The sequence below is a fragment of the Petromyzon marinus genome, unplaced genomic scaffold (assembly GCF_048934315.1).
Source record: "Petromyzon marinus isolate PM22_M1 ecotype Great Lakes invasive population unplaced genomic scaffold, UKy_Petmar_22M1.pri1.0 PM_Scaffold_105, whole genome shotgun sequence".
Taxonomy (NCBI): Eukaryota; Metazoa; Chordata; class Hyperoartia; order Petromyzontiformes; family Petromyzontidae; genus Petromyzon; species Petromyzon marinus.
This window is the reverse complement of record NW_027423064.1, coordinates 201,036-222,348: the sequence shown is the minus strand read 5'-3', so window position 1 is coordinate 222,348 and position 21,313 is coordinate 201,036. Positions and strand designations below refer to the sequence as shown.

The following is a 21,313-nucleotide window of genomic DNA, read 5'->3' as shown; positions in this document are numbered from 1 at the left end:
GTAGGCAGGCCAGCCTAAATGTTTCTAAGCGGCGAAGATGTTCCATTAGGGGGTTCCACGTTTCACAAGCGTAGAGAAGGGAGGGAATGACCATGGCCGAGAAGACCTGAAGTTTAGTGCGGAGCGACAGACCAGGTAGCTTCCACACAGCGTTACGCAACCGATAAAAAGATATTGCCGCTCGACTGATTCGGAGTGAGACCTCTGCTGTTAAACTGGAGCCGGTCATAAGTACACTGCCCAGGTATGGGATACTCTCCACTCTCTCCACAACTGCCCCATCACCCATTGGGAGTTGTGGGGGTGGAGTGTCTGATGGTACAAAATACCCAGGCAGGTGCTTAGTTTTGGTGGGGCTGATGGTAAGGCCCCACCTCTTAGTGGCACGCTCCAGTCTCAGCAGCAGCGTCTCCAACTCCTCCTCTGAATGAGCAGCTATTACCAAATCATCGGCATACATAACGTGGTTGAGCAATAGGGAGCCATCCCTTGACCGCACCTGGGCATCGATCAGCCTCCCATTATATCTGTACCAAATGGAGTTTCCCCGGTACAGCTATTGAAGGCTTCACGAACTACGTGGTCAAAATAGATGTTAAATAATGTGGGAGCCAGAGGACATCCCCGTCGTACCCCAAGGTGTACAGAGAATGGCTCTGACTCCCGGCCACGTAGTTTTACCCGGGCCCGCTCACCATCATGAAGGTCCTTAATGATCGTGAACAGAGGGTCAGATACTCCAAAAGCACGAAGAACGACCCAGAGCCCAGGCCTACTGATGGTATCATAGGCCTTGACCAGGTCAATAAAGCAGAGATGTAGGTCTTGTTGGAATTCCCTACACCTCTGCTGTAGCAGACGGACAGAAAATATGGCATCTGTGCAGAACCGCACTTTCCTGAAACCGCATTGGGGCTCCGCAAGCCTCTCCTCAGCGTGCCTGGCAAGGCGATGTTGAATAATCCTTGCCAGGACCTTTCCCGGCACACTGAGGAGTGAGATGCCCCTGTAGTTGTTAGAGTCTGTGCGGTTCCCCTTCTTAAAGAGGGGGACCACCAGGGCATCCTTCCAATCCTGCGGAACCTATCCAGAGGTCCAGACTGTTGTTATGATGTCATATAGGGCAGTCTGTGCACAAACGCCACCCTCCCTCAGCATTTCGCTTGGGAGATCATCTCTGCCCGCTGCCTTTCCTGGTCTCAGACTCCGGATCGCCTTCAGTACTTCCTCAACAGATGGCACCTCAGCCAGCCACTCACAGGGGGTGACTTCTTCCAATATTTGAGGCACCGCAGCCTCAGCAGGGTCATCCTCACTTTGTGCCACGATGTTTTCCTGGCTGAGGGATTTTCCCTCCCCCAGGACCTCACAGAAATGCTCAGCAAATCTGCAAACCTGTTCCTGGGGGTCGGAGATTGGATCACCGTTTTTTGATGGAGTTAAATAGAGATTTGTGATCGTGGGCCACTGAGGCAGACTCCATCTCTTCAGCAACCCGCGACCACCACCCATCCTTGCAGCGCCTCACGGCTCTCCGAACCTCCGAGCGAAGGCTGCGGTAAGCCTCCTCATTCCCTCACCTGGGATTCTGTAGCCGATGACAGTGGGCCTGTCGCTTTTTCTCAACCATCCTGAACACCTCCTCTGTCAGCCAGGGTCTCTGGGGAGGTCTGGACCGCGTACCCAAAGCAGCCAATGCAGCTGCTTGAGTGACAGTCCTAAACCTCGCCCATTTACCCTCGACATCAGGACGAGTGGGGGACGATGCCAACCCCAGCCACAGGCGATGATGAAATTCTCGCTTGCAACTTTCATCAGATAACTGAGACCAGGCCACTTTAGGTTGGAATGGGGTCCTGGGTGTACACCCACCACCGGAGTGGAAGAATGGCAGGCGCATCTTACAGATGACAAGTCTATGGTCAGAGGGCAGATCAGCGCCACGGTAGGTCCTGGTGTCAAGGACATGGGCTCGCATCCGCTGGTCCGTCACTATGTAGTCCAGCAGATGGTCGTGCTTGGACCCGGCATGCATCCATGATGTTGTGTGGATGTGCTGATGCTGCGCATCCACACAACATCATGGTCTGTGCGGTCCCCCTCTAGCTGGTGAGTGAGTGACTCACCAGCTAGAGAGATGTGAGTGACTCACCAGGTGAGCGAGTGACTCACCAGGTGAGCGAGTGAATGACTCACCAGCTAGAGAGATGTGAGTGACTCACCAGGTGAGCGAGTGACTCACCAGGTGAGCGAGTGAGTGACTCACCAGGTGAGTGACTCACCAGCTAGAGAGATGTGAGTGACTCACCTGGTGAGTGAGTGACTCACCAGCTAGAGAGATGTGAGTGACTCACCAGGTGAGTGAGTGACTCACCTGGTGAGTGACTCACTCACCTGGTGAGTGAGTGACTCACCAGGTGAGTGAGTGACTCACCAGCTAGAGAGATGTGAGTGAGTGAGTGACTCACCAGGTGAGTGAGTGACTCACCAGGTGAGTGAGTGACTCACCAGGTGAGTGACTCACCAGCTAGAGAGATGTGAGTGACTCACCAGGTGAGTGAGCGACTCACCAGCTAGAGAGATGTGAGTGACTCACCAGGTGAGTGACTCACCAGGTGAGTGACTCACCAGGTGAGTGACTCACCAGCTAGAGAGATGTGAGTGAGTGACTCACCAGGTGAGTGACTCACCAGCTAGAGAGATGTGAGTGACTCACCAGGTGAGTGAGTGACTCACCAGCTAGAGAGATGTGAGTGAGTGACTCACCAGCTAGAGAGATGTGAGTGAGTGACTCACCAGGTGAGTGAGTGAGTGAGTGACTCACCAGGTGAGTGACTCACCAGGTGAGTGAGTGACTCACCAGCTAGAGAGATGTGAGTGACTCACCAGGTGAGCGAGTGAGTGACTCACCTGGTGAGTGAGTGACTCACCAGGTGAGTGACTCACCAGCTAGAGAGATGTGAGTGAGTGAGTGAGTGACTCACCAGGTGAGTGACTCACCAGCTAGAGAGATGTGAGTGAGTGACTCACCAGGTGAGTGACTCACCAGGTGAGTGAGTGACTCACCAGCTAGAGACATGTGAGTGAGTGAGTGACTCACCTGGTGAGTGACTCACCAGGTGAGTGAGTGACTCACCAGCTAGAGAGATGTGAGTGAGTGACTCACCTGGTGAGTGACTCACCAGGTGAGTGAGTGACTCACCAGGTGAGTGAGTGAATCACCAGGTGAGTGACTCACCAGCTAGAGAGATGTGAGTGAGTGAGTGACTCACCAGCTAGAGAGATGTGAGTGAGTGAGTGAGTGACTCACCAGGTGAGTGAGTGACTCACCAGGTGAGTGAGTGACTCACCAGGTGAGTGACTCACCAGCTAGAGAGATGTGAGTGACTCACCAGGTGAGTCACTCACTCACCAGGTGAGTGAGTGACTCACCAGGTGAGTGAGTGAGTGACTCACCAGGTGAGTCACTCACCAGTTAGAGAGATGTGAGTGAGTGAGTGACTCACCAGCTAGAGAGATGTGAGTGAGTGAGTGACTCACCAGGTGAGTGAGTGACTCACCAGCTAGAGAGAAGTGAGTGAGTGAGTGACTCACCAGGTGAGTGAGTGAGTGACTCACCAGGTGAGTGACTCACCAGCTAGAGAGATGTGAGTGACTCACCAGGTGAGTCACTCACTCACCAGGTGAGTGAGTGACTCACCAGGTGAGTGAGTGACTCACCAGGTGAGTGTCTCATCAGCTAGAGAGATGTGAGTGAGTGAGTGACTCACCAGCTAGATTGATGTGAGTGAGTGAGTGACTCACCAGGTGAGTGAGTGACTCACCAGGTGAGTGACTCACCAGGTGAGTGAGTGACTCACCAGGTGAGTGAGTGACTCACCAGGTGAGTGAGTGAGTGAGTGACTCACCAGCTAGAGAGATGTGAGTGACTCACCAGCTAGAGAGATGTGAGTGAGTGAGTGACTCACCAGGTGAGTGACTCACCAGGTGAGTGAGTGAGTGACTCACCAGGTGAGTGACTCACCAGGTGAGTGAGTGAGTGACTCACCAGCTAGAGAGATGTGAGTGAGCTGCTCCCGCGTGGGGTTGCCCACAGCCAGTAGCAGTGCGAGTGACGAGTCGGTGAGTGAGCGAGTCACTTACCAGGTGAGTCACTCACCTGGTGAGTGACTCACCAGGTGAGTGAGTGAGTGACTCACCAGGTGAGTGAGTGACTCACCAGCTAGAGAGATGTGAGTGAGCTGCTCCCGCGTGGGGTTGCCCACAGCCAGTAGCAGTGCGAGCGACGAGTCGGTGAGTGAGCGACAGCGCTCCAGACGGAGGTTGGTGAGCGCCGGTGAGTGCCGGGTGAGGGCCCGCAACGTCCCCTCACCCAGGGGCAGCGCCGACGCGTCCAGCGTGGTGAGGAAACGGAGGCGACTCCTCACCTCGCCCACGCCTGGGGGTGAGCGGGGGCAGGGGGTGGTGAGCGGGAGCGGGGGGGGGGTTGTTACCACACACTCACTCACCCACTCACTCACCCACACACACACACACCCACCCACTCACCCACACACTCACTCACTCACCCACACACTCACCCACACACTCACCCACACACTCACCCACTCACACACTCACCCACACACTCACTCACCCACCCACTCACTCACCCACTCACTCACACACTCACTCACCCACTCACCCACTCACTCACCCACTCACCCACCCACACACTCACTCACCCACCCACCCACTCACTCACACACTCACTCACCCACCCACACACTCACCCACTCACCCACACACTCACTCACTCACTCACCCACTCACCCACACACTCACCCACACACTCACCCACTCACTCACCCACCCACACACTCACCCACCCACTCACTCACCCACACACCCACCCACACACTCACTCACCCACCCACCCACTCACCTAAACTCACTCACACACTCACCCACACACTCACTCACCCACTCACACACCCACTCACTCACTCACCCACTCACTCACCCACACACTCACCCACACACCCACCCACTCACTCACCCACACACTCTCTCACTCACCCACACACTCACCCACACTCACCCACACACTCACTCACCCACCCACTCACCCACCCACTCACCCACACACTCTCTCACACACTCTCTCACTCACCCACACACTCACCCACACTCACCCACTCACCCACACACTCACTCACTCACCCACACACTCACCCACACACTCACCCACACACCCACCCACTCACTCACCCACACACTCACACACTCACCCACACACTCACTCACCCACACACCCACACACTCACCCACACACTCACCCACACACTCACTCACTCACCCACACACTCACTCACTCACCCACTCACTCACCCACACACTCACTCACACACTCACCCACTCACTCACTCACTCACACACTCACTCACCCACACACTCACCCACCCACCCACCCACTCACCCACCCACACACTCACTCACCCATTAACTCACTCACCCATTAACTAACTCACCCACTCACCCACACACTCACCCACACACTCACCTACACACTCACTCACACACTCACCCACACCCTCACCCACTCACCCACACACTCACCCACACGCTCACCCACACGCTCACCCACACGCTCACCCACACGCTCACCCACACGCTCACCCACTCGCTCACCCACACACTCACCCACACACTCACCCACACACTCACCCACCCACTCACCCACTAACTCACTCACCCACTCACCCATTAACTCACTCACCCACACACCCATTAACTCACTCACCCACTCACCCATTAACTCACTCACCCACACACCCATTAACTCACCCATTAACTCACCCATTAGCTCACCCACTAACTCACTCAACCACTCACCCATTAACTCACCCACTCACCCATTAACTCACTCACCCACGCACCCATTAACTCACTCACACACTGGTTGTTGTGGTGGTAGTGGTTGTTGCTGTTGTGGTGTTAGTGGTTGTTGTTATTGTGGTTGTTGTTGTAGTGGCTGTTGTTGTGTCACCAGGGAGGAAGAAGAGTCTAAGTAGGTCGTTATGGTGGTGGTTGTGGTAGTAGTAGTGGTGGTAGTGGTAGTAGTAGTAGTGGTAGTAGTAGTGGTAATAGTGGTGGTAGTAGTGGTAGTAGTAGTGGTGGTAGTGTTGGTAGTAGTGGTAGTAGTAGTAGTGGTAGTAGTAGTGGTGGTAGTGTTGGTAGTAGTGGTAGTAGTAGTAGTGGTAGTAGTAGTGGTAGTAGTGGTGGTAGTAGTGGTGGTAGTTGTTGTAGTGGTTGTTGTTGTTGTTGTGGTTGTTGTGGTTGTTGTTGTCACCAGGGAGGAAGAAGAGTCTCAGGAGGTCGTTATGGTGGTGGTTGTGGTAGTAGTGGTGGTAGTGGTAGTAGTAGTGGTAGTAGTAGTGGTAGTAGTAGTGGTGGTAGTGTTGGTAGTAGTGGTAGTGGTGGTAGTGGTAGTAGTAGTGGTAGTAGTAGTAGTGGTGGTAGTGGTAGTAGTGGTAGTAGTAGTAGTGGTAGTAGTAGTGGTAGTAGTGGTAGTAGTAGTGGTGGTAGTAGTAGTGGTAGTAGTAGTGGTAGTAGTAGTAGTGGTTGTAGTAGTAGCGGTGGTAGTAGTGGTAGTAGTAGTAGTGGTAGTAGTAGTGGTGGTAGTAGTGGTAGTAGTAGTGGTGGTGGTAGTAGTAGTGGTGGTAGTAGTGGTGGTAGTAGTAGTGGTGGTAGTAGTAGTGGTAGTAGTAGTGGTAGTAGTAGTGGTAGTAGTGGTGGTAGTAGTAGTGGTGGTAGTAGTAGTGGTGGTAGTAGTAGTAGTGGTAGTAGTAGTGGTGGTAGTGGTAGTAGTAGTGGTAGTAGTAGTAGTGGTTGTAGTAGTAGCGGTGGTAGTAGTGGTAGTAGTAGTGGTAGTAGTAGTGGTGGTAGTAGTAGTGGTGGTGGTAGTAGTAGTAGTGGTGGTAGTAGTGGTAGTAGTAGTGGTAGTAGTGGTAGTAGTAGTAGTGGTGGTAGTAGTGGTAGTAGTAGTAGTAGTGGTGGTAGTGTTGGTAGTAGTGTTGGTAGTAGTGGTAGTAGTAGTGGTAGTAGTAGTGGTGGTAGTAGTAGTGGTGGTAGTAGTAGTGGTGGTAGTAGTGGTAGTAGTAGTAGTGGTAGTAGTAGTGGTAGTAGTAGTAGTGGTGGTAGTAGTAGTGGTGGTAGTAGTGGTAGTAGTAGTAGTGGTAGTAGTAGTGGTAGTAGTGGTAGTAGTAGTAGTGGTGGTAGTAGTAGTGGTAGTAGTAGTGGTGGTAGTAGTAGTGGTGGTAGTAGTAGTGGTAGTAGTAGTGGTAGTAGTAGTGGTAGTAGTAGTAGTGGTGGTAGTAGTAGTGGTGGTAGTAGTGGTAGTAGTAGTAGTGGTAGTGGTAGTAGTAGTAGTGGTAGTAGTAGTAGTGGTAGTAGTAGTGGTGGTAGTGTTGGTAGTAGTGGTAGTAGTAGTAGTGGTAGTAGTAGTGGTAGTAGTGGTAGTAGTAGTAGTGGTGGTAGTGGTAGTAGTGGTAGTAGTAGTGGTAGTAGTAGTGGTAGTAGTAGTGGTAGTAGTAGTAGTGGTGGTAGTAGTAGTGGTGGTAGTAGTGGTAGTAGTAGTAGTGGTAGTGGTAGTAGTAGTAGTGGTAGTAGTAGTGGTGGTAGTGTTGGTAGTAGTGGTTAGTAGTGTGTAAGTATGGTAGTAGTGTGTGGTGGTAGTGTGGTTGTGTGGTGTGTAGTGGTGTGTAGTGGGGTTGTAGTGGTGTAGTAGTAGTGGTGGGTGGTAGTAGTGGTGGTGGTGTGTGTGGTGTGGTTGGTGTAGTGGTGGTGGTAGTGGTAGTAGTAGTGGTGGTAGTAGTGGTAGTAGTGGTTGTTGTGGTAGTAGTGGTAGTAGTGGTGGTAGTAGTGGTTGTTGTTGTTGTGGTTGTTGTTGTTGTGGTTATTGTTGTTGTTGTGGTTGTGTCACCAGGGAGGAAGAGGAGTCTCAGGAGGTCGTCTGTGGCTCCGTGAGCTCCCGACAGGTCGAGAGATCTCAGCGGAGGAGCGGAGGGACAGGTGGTGAGCGCAGTTACCACGCTCCACGCACAGCCGCCTAGCGACAGCTCTCGTAGGCCTGACACACACACACACAGTGACACACACACAGTGACACACACACAGTGACACACACACAGTGACACACACAGTGTCACACACAGTGTCACACACACACACACAGTGACACACACACACACACAGTGACACACACACAGTGACACACACAGTGACACACACAGTGACACACACACAGTGACACACACACACACAGTGACACACACACACACACAGTGACACACACACAGTGACACACACAGTGACACACACACACACAGTGACACACACAGTGACACACACACACACAGTGACACACACACACAGTGACACACACAGTGACACACACACACACACAGTGACACACACACACACACAGTGACACACACACACACAGTGACACACACAGTGACACACACACACACAGTGACACACACACACAGTGACACACACAGTGACACACACACACACACAGTGACACACACACACACAGTGACACACACAGTGTCACACACACACAGTGACACACACAGTGACACACACACAGTGACACACACACACACAGTGACACACACACACAGTGACACACACAGTGACACACACACACACAGTGACACACACACAGTGACACACACAGTGACACACACAGTGACACACACACAGTGACACACACACACACACAGTGACACACACAGTGACACACACACAGTGACACACACACACACACAGTGACACACACACACAGTGACACACACAGTGACACACACAGTGACACACACACAGTGACACACAGTGACACAGTGACACACACACAGTGACACACACACACACAGTGACACACACAGTGACACACACAGTGACACACACACAGTGACACACAGTGACACACACACACAGTGACACACAGTGACACAGTGACACACACACAGTGATACACACAGTGTCACACACACACACAGTGACACACACAGTGACACACACAGTGACACACACACAGTGACACACACAGTGACACACACACAGTGACACACACAGTGACACACACACAGTGACACACACACAGTGACACACACACAGTGACACACACACACACAGTGACACACACAGTGACACACACAGTGACACACACACAGTGACACACACAGTGACACACACACACAGTGACACACACACAGTGACACACACAGTGACACACACACAGTGACACACACACACACAGTGACACACACAGTGACACACACAGTGACACACACACAGTGACACACAGTGACACACACACACAGTGACACACAGTGACACAGTGACACACACACAGTGATACACACAGTGTCACACACACACACAGTGACACACACAGTGACACACACAGTGACACACACACAGTGACACACACAGTGACACACACACAGTGACACACACAGTGACACACACACAGTGACACACACACAGTGACACACACACAGTGACACACACACACACAGTGACACACACAGTGACACACACAGTGACACACACACAGTGACACACACAGTGACACACACACACAGTGACACACACACAGTGACACACACAGTGACACACACACAGTGACACACACACACACAGTGACACACACAGTGACACACACAGTGACACACACACAGTGACACACACAGTGACACACACACAGTGACACACACACAGTGACACACACACACACAGTGACACACACAGTGACACACACAGTGACACACACACAGTGACACACACAGTGACACACACAGTGACACACACACAGTGACACACACACAGTGACACACACACAGTGACACACACACAGTGACACACACACACACACAGTGACACACACAGTGACACACACACAGTGACACACACACAGTGATACACACACAGTGACACACACACACACAGTGACACACACACACACACAGTGACACACACAGTGACACACACACAGTGACACACACAGTGACACACACACAGTGACACACACACACACAGTGACACACAGTGACACACACACACAGTGACACACACACACACACAGTGACACACACAGTGACACACACACAGTGACACACACACACACAGTGACACACACAGTGACACACACAGTGACACACACAGTGACACACACACAGTGACACACACAGTGACACACACAGTGACACACACACAGTGACACACACAGTGACACACACACACAGTGACACACACAGTGACACACACACAGTGTCACACACAGTGACACACACACACAGTGACACACACACACAGTGACACACACACACACAGTGACACACACACAGTGACACACACACACAGTGACACACACACACAGTGACACACACACACACAGTGACACACACACAGTGACACACACACACAGTGACACACACAGTGACACACACACACACACAGTGACACACACACAGTCACACACAGTGACACACACACAGTGACACACACACACAGTGACACACACACAGTGACACACACACACAGTGACACACACAGTCACACACAGTGACACACACACAGTGACACACACACACAGTGACACACACACAGTGACACACACACACAGTGACACACACACACAGTGACACACACACACAGTGACACACACACACAGTGACACACACACAGTCACACAGTGACACACACACAGTGACACACACACACAGTGACACACACACAGTGACACACACACACAGTGACACACACACACAGTGACACACACACAGTGACACACACACACAGTGACACACACACAGTGACACACACAGTGACACACACACACAGTGACACACACACAGTCACACACAGTGACACACACACAGTGACACACACACACAGTGACACACACACAGTGACACACACACACAGTGACACACACACACAGTGACACACACAGTGACACACACACAGTGACACACACACAGTGACACACACACAGTGACACACACTGACACACACACAGTGACACACACACAGTGACACACACACAGTGACACACACACAGTGACACACACACACACAGTGACACACACACAGTGACACACACACACACACAGTGACACACACACACAGTGACACACACACACAGTGACACACACACACAGTGACACACACAGTGACACACACACAGTGACACACACACAGTGACACACACACACAGTGACACACACACAGTGACACACACACACAGTGACACACACAGTGACACACACACACACAGTGACACACACAGTGACACACACACACAGTGACACACACAGTGACACACACACAGTGACACACACACAGTGACACACACACACAGTGACACACACACACAGTGACACACACACAGTGACACACACACAGTGACACACACACACAGTGACACACACACAGTGACACACACAGTGACACACACACAGTGACACACACACAGTGACACACACAGTGACACACACAGTGACACACACACACAGTGACACACACACACACACAGTGACACACACACACAGTGACACACACAGTGACACACACACAGTGACACACACAGTGACACACACACAGTGACACACACACACAGTGACACACACACACACAGTGACACACACACAGTGACACACACAGTGACACACACACAGTGACACACACAGTGACACACACACAGTGACACACACACACAGTGACACACACAGTGACACACACACAGTGACACACACACAGTGACACACACACAGTGACACACACAGTGACACACACACACAGTGACACACACACAGTGACACACACAGTGACACACACAGTGACACACACACAGTGACACACACACACAGTGACACACACAGTGACACACACACAGTGACACACACAGTGACACACACACACAGTGACACACACAGTGACACACACAGTGACACACACACACACACAGTGACACACACACAGTGACACACACAGTGACACACACACACACACAGTGACACACACACAGTGACACACACACAGTGACACACACACACACACAGTGACACACACACAGTGACACACACACACAGTGACACACACAGTGACACACACACACACACAGTGACACACACAGTGACACACACAGTGACACACACACACACAGTGACACACACACAGTGACACACACACAGTGACACACACAGTGACACACACAGTGACACACACACACAGTGACACACACACACACAGTGACACACACACACAGTGACACACACAGTGACACACACACAGTGACACACACACAGTGTCACACACACAGTGACACACACACACAGTGACACACACACACACAGTGACACACACACACAGTGACACACACAGTGACACACACACAGTGACACACACAGTGACACACACACAGTGACACACACACACAGTGACACACACAGTGACACACACACAGTGACACACACACAGTGACACACACACACAGTGACACACACAGTGACACACACACACAGTGACACACACACACAGTGACACACACAGTGACACACACAGTGACACACACACAGTGACACACACACACAGTGACACACACAGTGACACACACACAGTGACACACACAGTGACACACACACACAGTGACACACACAGTGACACACACAGTGACACACACACACACACAGTGACACACACACAGTGACACACACAGTGACACACACACACACACAGTGACACACACACAGTGACACACACACAGTGACACACACACACACACAGTGACACACACACAGTGACACACACACACAGTGACACACACAGTGACACACACACACACACAGTGACACACACAGTGACACACACAGTGACACACACAGTGACACACACACACACAGTGACACACACACAGTGACACACACACAGTGACACACACACAGTGACACACACAGTGACACACACAGTGACACACACACAGTGACACACACAGTGACACACACACAGTGACACACACACACAGTGACACACACAGTGATACACACAGTGACACAGTGACACACACACAGTGACACACACACACAGTGACACACACACACAGTGACACACACACAGTGACACACACACAGTGACACACACAGTGACACACACAGTGACACACACACAGTGACACACACAGTGTCACACACACACACACAGTGTCACACACACACAGTGACACACACACAGTGACACACACACAGTGACACACACACACAGTGACACACACACACAGTGTCACACACACACAGTGACACACACACAGTGACACACACACAGTGACACACACACAGTGACACACACACAGGGACACACACAGTGACACACACACAGTGACACACACACACACAGTGACACACACACAGTGACACACACACAGTGACACACACACACAGTCACACACAGTGACACACACAGTGACACACACACAGTGACACACACACAGTGACACACACACACACAGTGACACACACACACAGTCACACACAGTGACACACACAGTGACACACACACAGTGACACACACACACACAGTGACACACACACACAGTCACACACAGTGACACACACACACAGTGACACACACACACACAGTGACACACACAGTGACACAGTGACACACACACACAGTCACACACACACAGTGACACACAGTGACACACACACAGTGACACACACACACAGTGACACACACACACAGTGACACACACACACACAGTGACACACACAGTGACACACACACACACACAGTGACACACACACACAGTGACACACACACACAGTGACACACACACAGTGACACACACACACAGTGACACACACACAGTGACACACACACAGTGACACACACACACAGTGACACACAGTGACACACACACAGTGACACACACAGTGACACACACACACAGTGACACACACACAGTGACACACACAGTGACACACACACACAGTGACACACAGTGACACACACACAGTGACACACACAGTGACACACACACACAGTGACACACACAGTGACACACACACAGTGACACACACACACAGTGACACACACAGTGACACACACAGTGACACACACACAGTGACACACACACACACAGTGACACACACACACAGTGACACAGTGACACACACACAGTGACACACACACACACAGTGACACACACACACACACAGTGACACACACACAGTGACACACACACAGTGACACACACACAGTGACACACACACAGTGACACACACACACAGTGACACACACACAGTGATACACACAGTGACACACACACACAGTGACACACACACACAGTGACACACACAGTGACACACACACAGTGACACACACACACAGTGACACACACAGTGACACACACACAGTGACACACACAGTGACACACACACAGTGACACACACAGTGACACACACACACACAGTGACACACACAGTGACACACACACAGTGACACACACACACACAGTGACACACACAGTGACACACACAGTGACACACACACAGTGACACACACACACACAGTGACACACACACACAGTGACACAGTGACACACACACAGTGACACACACACACACAGTGACACACACACACAGTGACACACACACAGTGACACACACACAGTGACACACACACAGTGACACACACACAGTGACACACACACAGTGACACACACACACAGTGACACACACACAGTGACACACACACAGTGACACACACAGTGACACACACACACACGTGACACACACACACAGTGACACACACAGTGACACACACACAGTGACACACACAGTGACACACACACACAGTGACACACACAGTGACACACACACAGTGACACACACACAGTGACACACACAGTGACACACACACACAGTGACACACACACAGTGACACACACACACAGTGACACACACACAGTGACACACACAGTGACACACACACAGTGACACACAGTGACACACACACACAGTGACACACACACAGTGACACACACAGTGACACACACAGTGACACACAGTGACACACACACACAGTGACACACACACAGTGACACACACAGTGACACACACACAGTGACACACACAGTGACACACACACAGTGACACACACAGTGACACACACACAGTGACACACACACACAGTGACACACACACAGTGACACACACACACACTGACACACACACAGTGACACACACACAGTGACACACACACACAGTGACACACACAGTGACACACACACAGTGACACACACACAGTGACACACACACACAGTGACACACACACAGTGACACACACACACACAGTGACACACACACAGTGACACACACACACAGTGACACACACACAGTGTCACACACACAGTGACACACACACAGTGACACACACACAGTGACACACACACACACAGTGACACACACACAGTGACACACACACACAGTGACACACACACAGTGTCACACACACAGTGACACACACACAGTGACACACACACAGTGACACACACACACACAGTGACACACACAGTGACACACACGCAGTGACACACACAACAGTGACACACACACAGTGACACACACACACAGTGACAAACACTGCAACATATTGTGGCGAACGAGCTTGGTGAGTGAGCCACGGTGAGCGAGCGTGGTGAGCGTGGTGAGCGTGGTGAGTGTGAGCGTGGTGAGCGTGGTGAGTGTAGTGAGTGTGAGCGTGGTGAGCGTGAGCGTGGTGAGCGTGGTGAGTGTAGTGAGTGCGAGCGTGGTGAGCGTGGTGAGTGTGAGCGTGGTGAGCGTGGTGAGTGTAGTGAGTGCGAGCGTGGTGAGCGTGGTGAGCGTGAGCGTGGTGAGTGTAGTGAGTGTGAGCGTGGTGAGCGTGGTGAGTGTGAGCGTGGTGAGTGTAGTGAGTGTGAGCGTGGTGAGCGTGGTGAGCGTGGTGAGCGTGGTGAGCGTGGTGAGTGTAGTGAGTGTGAGCGTGGTGAGCGTGGTGAGCGTGGTGAGCGTGGCAAGTGTGAGCGCGGTGAGCGTGAGCGTGGTGAGTGTAGTGAGTGTGAGCGTGGTGAGCGTGGTGAGCGTGGTGAGCGTGGTGAGTGTAGTGAGTGTGAGCGTGGTGAGCGTGGTGAGCGTGGTGAGCGTGAGCGTGGTGAGCGTGGTGAGCGTGGTGAGCGTGGTGAGTGTAGTGAGTGTGAGCGTGGTGAGTGTAGTGAGTGTGAGCGTGGTGAGCGTGGTGAGTGTGAGCGTGGTGAGTGTAGTGAGTGTGAGCGTGGTGAGCGTGGTGAGCGTGGTGAGTGTAGTGAGTGTGAGCGTGGTGAGCGTGGTGAGCGTGGTGAGCGTGGTGAGTGTATTGAGTGTGAGCGCGGTGAGCATGGTGAGCGTGAGCGTGGTGAGTGTAGTGAGTGTGAGCGTGGTGAGCGTGGTGAGCGTGGTGAGCGTGGTGAGTGTAGTGAGTGTGAGCGTGGTGAGCGTGGTGAGTGTAGTGAGTGTGAGCGTGGTGAGTGTAGGTGAGTGTGAGCGTGGTGAGCGTGGTGAGCGTGGTGAGCGTGGTGAGCTTGGTGACCGTGGTGAGTGTGGTGAGCGTGGTGAGTGTGGTGAGCGTGGTGAGTGTGAGCGTGGTGAGCGTGGTGAGTGTAGTGAGTGCGAGCGTGGTGAGCGTGGTGAGCGTGGTGAGCGTGGTGAGCTTGGTGACCGTGGTGAGTGTGGTGAGCGTGGTGAGTGTGAGCGTGGTGAGCGTGGTGAGCGTGGTGAGCTTGGTGAGTGTAGTGAGTGTGAGCGTGGTGAGCGTGGTGAGCGTGGTGAGCGTGGTGAGTGTAGTGAGTGTGAGCGTGGTGAGCGTGGTGAGCGTGGTGAGCGTGGTGAGTGTAGTGAGTGTGAGCGTGGTGAGCGTGGTGAGCGTGGTGAGCGTGGTGAGTGTGGTGAGCGTGGCGAGCGTGGTGAGTGTGGTGAGCGTGGTGAGCATGATGAGCGTGGCGAGCGTGGTGAGTGTGGTGAGCGTGGTGAGTGTAGTGAGTGCGAGCGTGGTGAGCGTGGTGAGTGTGAGCGTGGTGAGCGTGGTGAGCGTGGTGAGCGTGGTGAGTGTAGTGAGTGCGAGCGTGGTGAGCGTGGTGAGTGTAGTGAGTGCGAGCGTGGTGAGCGTGGTGAGTGTGAGCGTGGTGAGTGTAGTGAGTGTGAGCGTGGTGAGCGTGGTGAGCGTGGCAAGTGTGAGCGTGGTGAGCATGGTGAGCGTGAGCGTGGTGAGTGTAGTGAGTGTGAGCGTGGTGAGCGTGGTGAGCGTGGTGAGCGTGGTGAGTGTAGTGAGTGTGAGCGTGGTGAGTGTAGTGAGTGTGAGCGTGGTGAGCGTGGTGAGCGTGGTGAGCGTGAGCGTGGTGAGCGTGGTGAGTGTAGTGAGTGTGAGCGTGGTGAGCGTGGTGAGTGTGAGCGTGGTGAGTGTAGTGAGTGTGAGCGTGGTGAGCGTGGTGAGCGTGGTGAGCGTGGTGAGTGTAGTGAGTGTGAGCGTGGTGAGTGTAGTGAGTGTGAGCGTGGTGAGCGTGGTGAGCGTGGTGAGCGTGGTGAGCGTGGTGAGTGTGAGCGTGGTGAGTGTGGTGAGTGTAGTGAGCGTGGTGAGTGTAGTGAGTGTGAGCGTGGTGAGTGTGGTGAGCATGATGAGCGTGGCGAGCGTGGTGAGTGTAGTGAGTGCGAGCGTGGTGAGCGTGGTGAGCGTGGTGAGCGTGGTGAGTGTAGTGAGTGTGAGCGTGGTGAGTGTGGTGAGCGTGGTGAGCGTGGTGAGTGTAGTGAGTGCGAGCGTGGTGAGCGTGGTGAGTGTAGTGAGTGCGAGCGTGGTGAGCGTGGTGAGTGTGAGCGTGGTGAGTGTAGTGAGTGTGAGCGTGGTGAGCGTGGTGAGTGTAGTGAGTGTGAGCGTGGTGAGCGTGGTGAGCGTGGTGAGCGTGAGCGTGGTGAGTGTAGTGAGTGTGAGCGTGGTGAGCGTGGTGAGCGTGGTGAGCGTGGTGAGCGTGGTGAGTGTAGTGAGTGTGAGCGTGGTGAGTGTAGTGAGTGTGAGCGTGGTGAGCGTGGTGAGCGTGGTGAGCGTGGTGAGTGTAGTGAGTGCGAGCGTGGTGAGCTTGGTGACCGTGGTGAGTGTGGTGAGCGTGGTGAGTGTGAGCGTGGTGAGTGTGAGCGTGGTGAGCGTGGTGAGCGTGGTGAGTGTAGTGAGTGTGAGCGTGGTGAGCGTGGTGAGTGTGGTGAGCGTGGTGAGTGTAGTGAGTGTGAGCGTGGTGAGCGTGGTGAGTGTGAGCGTGGTGAGCGTGGTGAGTGTAGTGAGTGTGAGCGTGGTGAGCGTGGTGAGCTTGGTGAGCTTGGTGAGTGTAGTGAGTGTGAGCGTGGTGAGCGTGGTGAGTGTGGTGAGTGCGAGCGTGGTGAGCGTGGTGAGCGTGGTGAGCGTGGTGAGTGTGGTGAGTGCGAGCGTGGTGAGCGTGGTGAGCGTGGTGAGCGTGGTAAGCGTAGTGAGTGTGAGCGTGGTGAGCGTGGTGAGCGTGGTGAGTATGAGCGTGGTGAGTGTAGTGAGTGTGAGCGTGGTGAGCGTGGTGAGCGTGGTGAGCGTGGTGAGTGTGGTGAGCTTGGTGAGCGTGGTGAGTGTAGTGAGTGTAGTGAGTGTGAGCGTGGTGAGCGTGGTGAGCTTGGTGAGTGTAGTGAGTGTGAGCGTGGTGAGTGTAGTGAGTGTAGTGAGTGTGAGCGTGGTGAGCGTGGTGAGCGTGGTGAGCGTGGTGAGTGTGGTGAGCGTGGTGAGCGTGGTGAGCATAGTGAGTGTGAGCGTGGTGAGCGTGGTGAGCGTGGTGAGCGTGGTGAGCGTGGTGAGGGTGAGCGTGGTGAGCGTGGTGAGTGTGGTGAGCGTAGTGAGTGTGAGCGTGGTGAGCTTGGTGAGCGTGGTGAGCGTGGTGAGTGTGAGCGTGGTGAGCTTGGTGAGCGTGGTGAGCGTGGTGAGTGTAGTGAGCGTGAGCGTGGTGAGCGTGGTGAGTGTAGTGAGTGTGAGCGTGGTGAGTGTAGTGAGTGTGAGCGTGGTGAGTGTAGTGAGTGTAGTGAGTGCGAGCGTGGTGAGTGTGGTGAGCGTGGTGAGCGTGGTGAGTGTAGTGAGTGTGAGCGTGGTGAGCGTGGTGAGCGTGGTGAGCGTGGTGAGCGTGGTGAGTGTGAGCGTGGTGAGCGTGGTGAGTGTGAGTGTGGTGAGCGTGGTGAGCGTGGTGAGTGTGAGTGTGGTGAGCGTGGTGAGCGTGGTGAGTGTGTTGAGTGCTCACCGGGGAGCCTGCCCAGGAGCCAGGCGAGCTGCCGGTGAGAGACGCTGGCGTTGGTGAGGAGCAGTGAGCGTGGTGAGCGTGGTGAGCGTGGTGAGTGTGGTGAGTGTGGTGAGTGCTCACCGGGGAGCCTGCCCAGGAGCCAGGCGAGCTGCCGGTGAGAGACGCTGGCGTTGGTGAGGAGCAGTGAGCGTGGCTGGTGCCTCACCACGGCGGTGAGCAGGGCCGGGGAAACTCGGCGGCAACCGGAAAGATCCATCCTCACCCAGAGCCGGCGGTCACTACACCTGGACCACCATCACCACCATCATCACCACCATCACCACCATCACCACCATCACCACCACCACCACCATCACCACCATCACCACCATCATCACCATCACCATCACCACCATCCTCACCCAGAGCCGGCGGTCACTACACCTGGACCACCATCACCACCATCACCATCACCACCATCACCACCATCACCACCATCACCACCATCACCACCATCACCACCATCACCACCATCACCACCACCACCACCATCACCACCATCACCACCATCACCACCATCACCACCACCATCACCACCATCACCACCATCATCACCATCACCATCATCACCATCACCACCATCCTCACCCAGAGCCGGCGGTCACTACACCTGGACCACCATCACCAACACCACCATCATCACCAACACCATCACCACCATCACCACCATCACCACCATCACCACCACCATCATCACCACCATCATCACCATCACCACCACTATCACCATCACCACCATCACCACCATCACCACCATCATCACCACCATCACCACCATCACCACCACCACCATCACCACCATCCTCACCCAGAGCCGGCGGTCGCTACACCTGGACCATCACCACCATCATCACTACCATCACCACCATCACCATCATCATCACCATCACCACCACCACCACCATCACCACCATCACCATCACCACCATCCTCACCCAGAGCCGTCGGTCGCTACACCTGGACCATCACCATCACCACCATCATCAACAACACCACCATCACCACCATCACCATCATCACCACCACCACAATCACCACCATCACCACCACCACCATCACCACCATCACCATCATCACCACCATCACCACCACCACCATCACCACCATCACCATCATCACCACCACCACCATCACCACCATCACCACCACCACCACCACCATCACCATCATCACCATCACCACCATCACCATCATCACCACCACCACAATCACCACCATCACCACCACCACCATCATCACCACCATCACCACCACCACCATCACCACCATCACCATCATCACCACCACCACCATCACCACCACCATCACCATCACCACCATCATCACCACCACCACCACCATCACACCATCATCACCATCACCACCATCACCATCATCACCACCATCATCACCATCACCACCATCACTACCACCATCACCACCATCACCACCATCATCACCACCATCACCACCATCACACTCCAACAGGTACATCCTTAGAGAAGAGACAGCCTCTCCTCCACACACACACCCCAGAACAAGTCTACCAGACCTCCTGCACTCCACAGAGGTGCAGGCGGTACCGGTCCAGCTCCCAACAGATGAGTGACAGCCTCTCAGGCAAATAAACACACCTACACCTGAACCAGCGCACCGGACCTCCTAAATGCCACGTTGATCCAGGCGGTACCGGTCCAGCTCCAGACAGAGAAGCGGCAGCCTCTCCTCCACATCAACACCAGAACAAGTCTACTAGGCCTCCTTCCACAGAGGTGCAGGCGGTACCGGTCCAGCTCCCGACAGGGAAGTGGCAGCCTCTCCTCCACACACACACCAGAACAAGTCTACTAGGCCTCCTGTAATCCACATAGGTGCAGGCGGTACCGGTCCAGCTCCAGACAGAGGAGTGACAGCCTCTCCTCCACACCAACACCAGAA

At 53.6% G+C, this 21,313-nt stretch overlaps 1 protein-coding gene across 1 annotated transcript in view; it reads right to left on the bottom strand.

Moving 5' to 3' along the window:
• Nucleotides 1-21,313, bottom strand: part of LOC116936871 (uncharacterized) — a 95,720-nt gene that overhangs the window by 3,684 nt on the left and 70,723 nt on the right. Inside the window, exons 23-25 of the mRNA XM_076063363.1 lie at nucleotides 19,478-19,641; nucleotides 7,964-8,110; nucleotides 4,220-4,438 (exon numbers count right to left, since the gene is read on the bottom strand). Coding sequence (XP_075919478.1) covers nucleotides 4,220-4,438; nucleotides 7,964-8,110; nucleotides 19,478-19,641 — 530 coding nt within the window. The remainder of the gene's footprint in view (nucleotides 1-4,219; nucleotides 4,439-7,963; nucleotides 8,111-19,477; nucleotides 19,642-21,313) is intronic.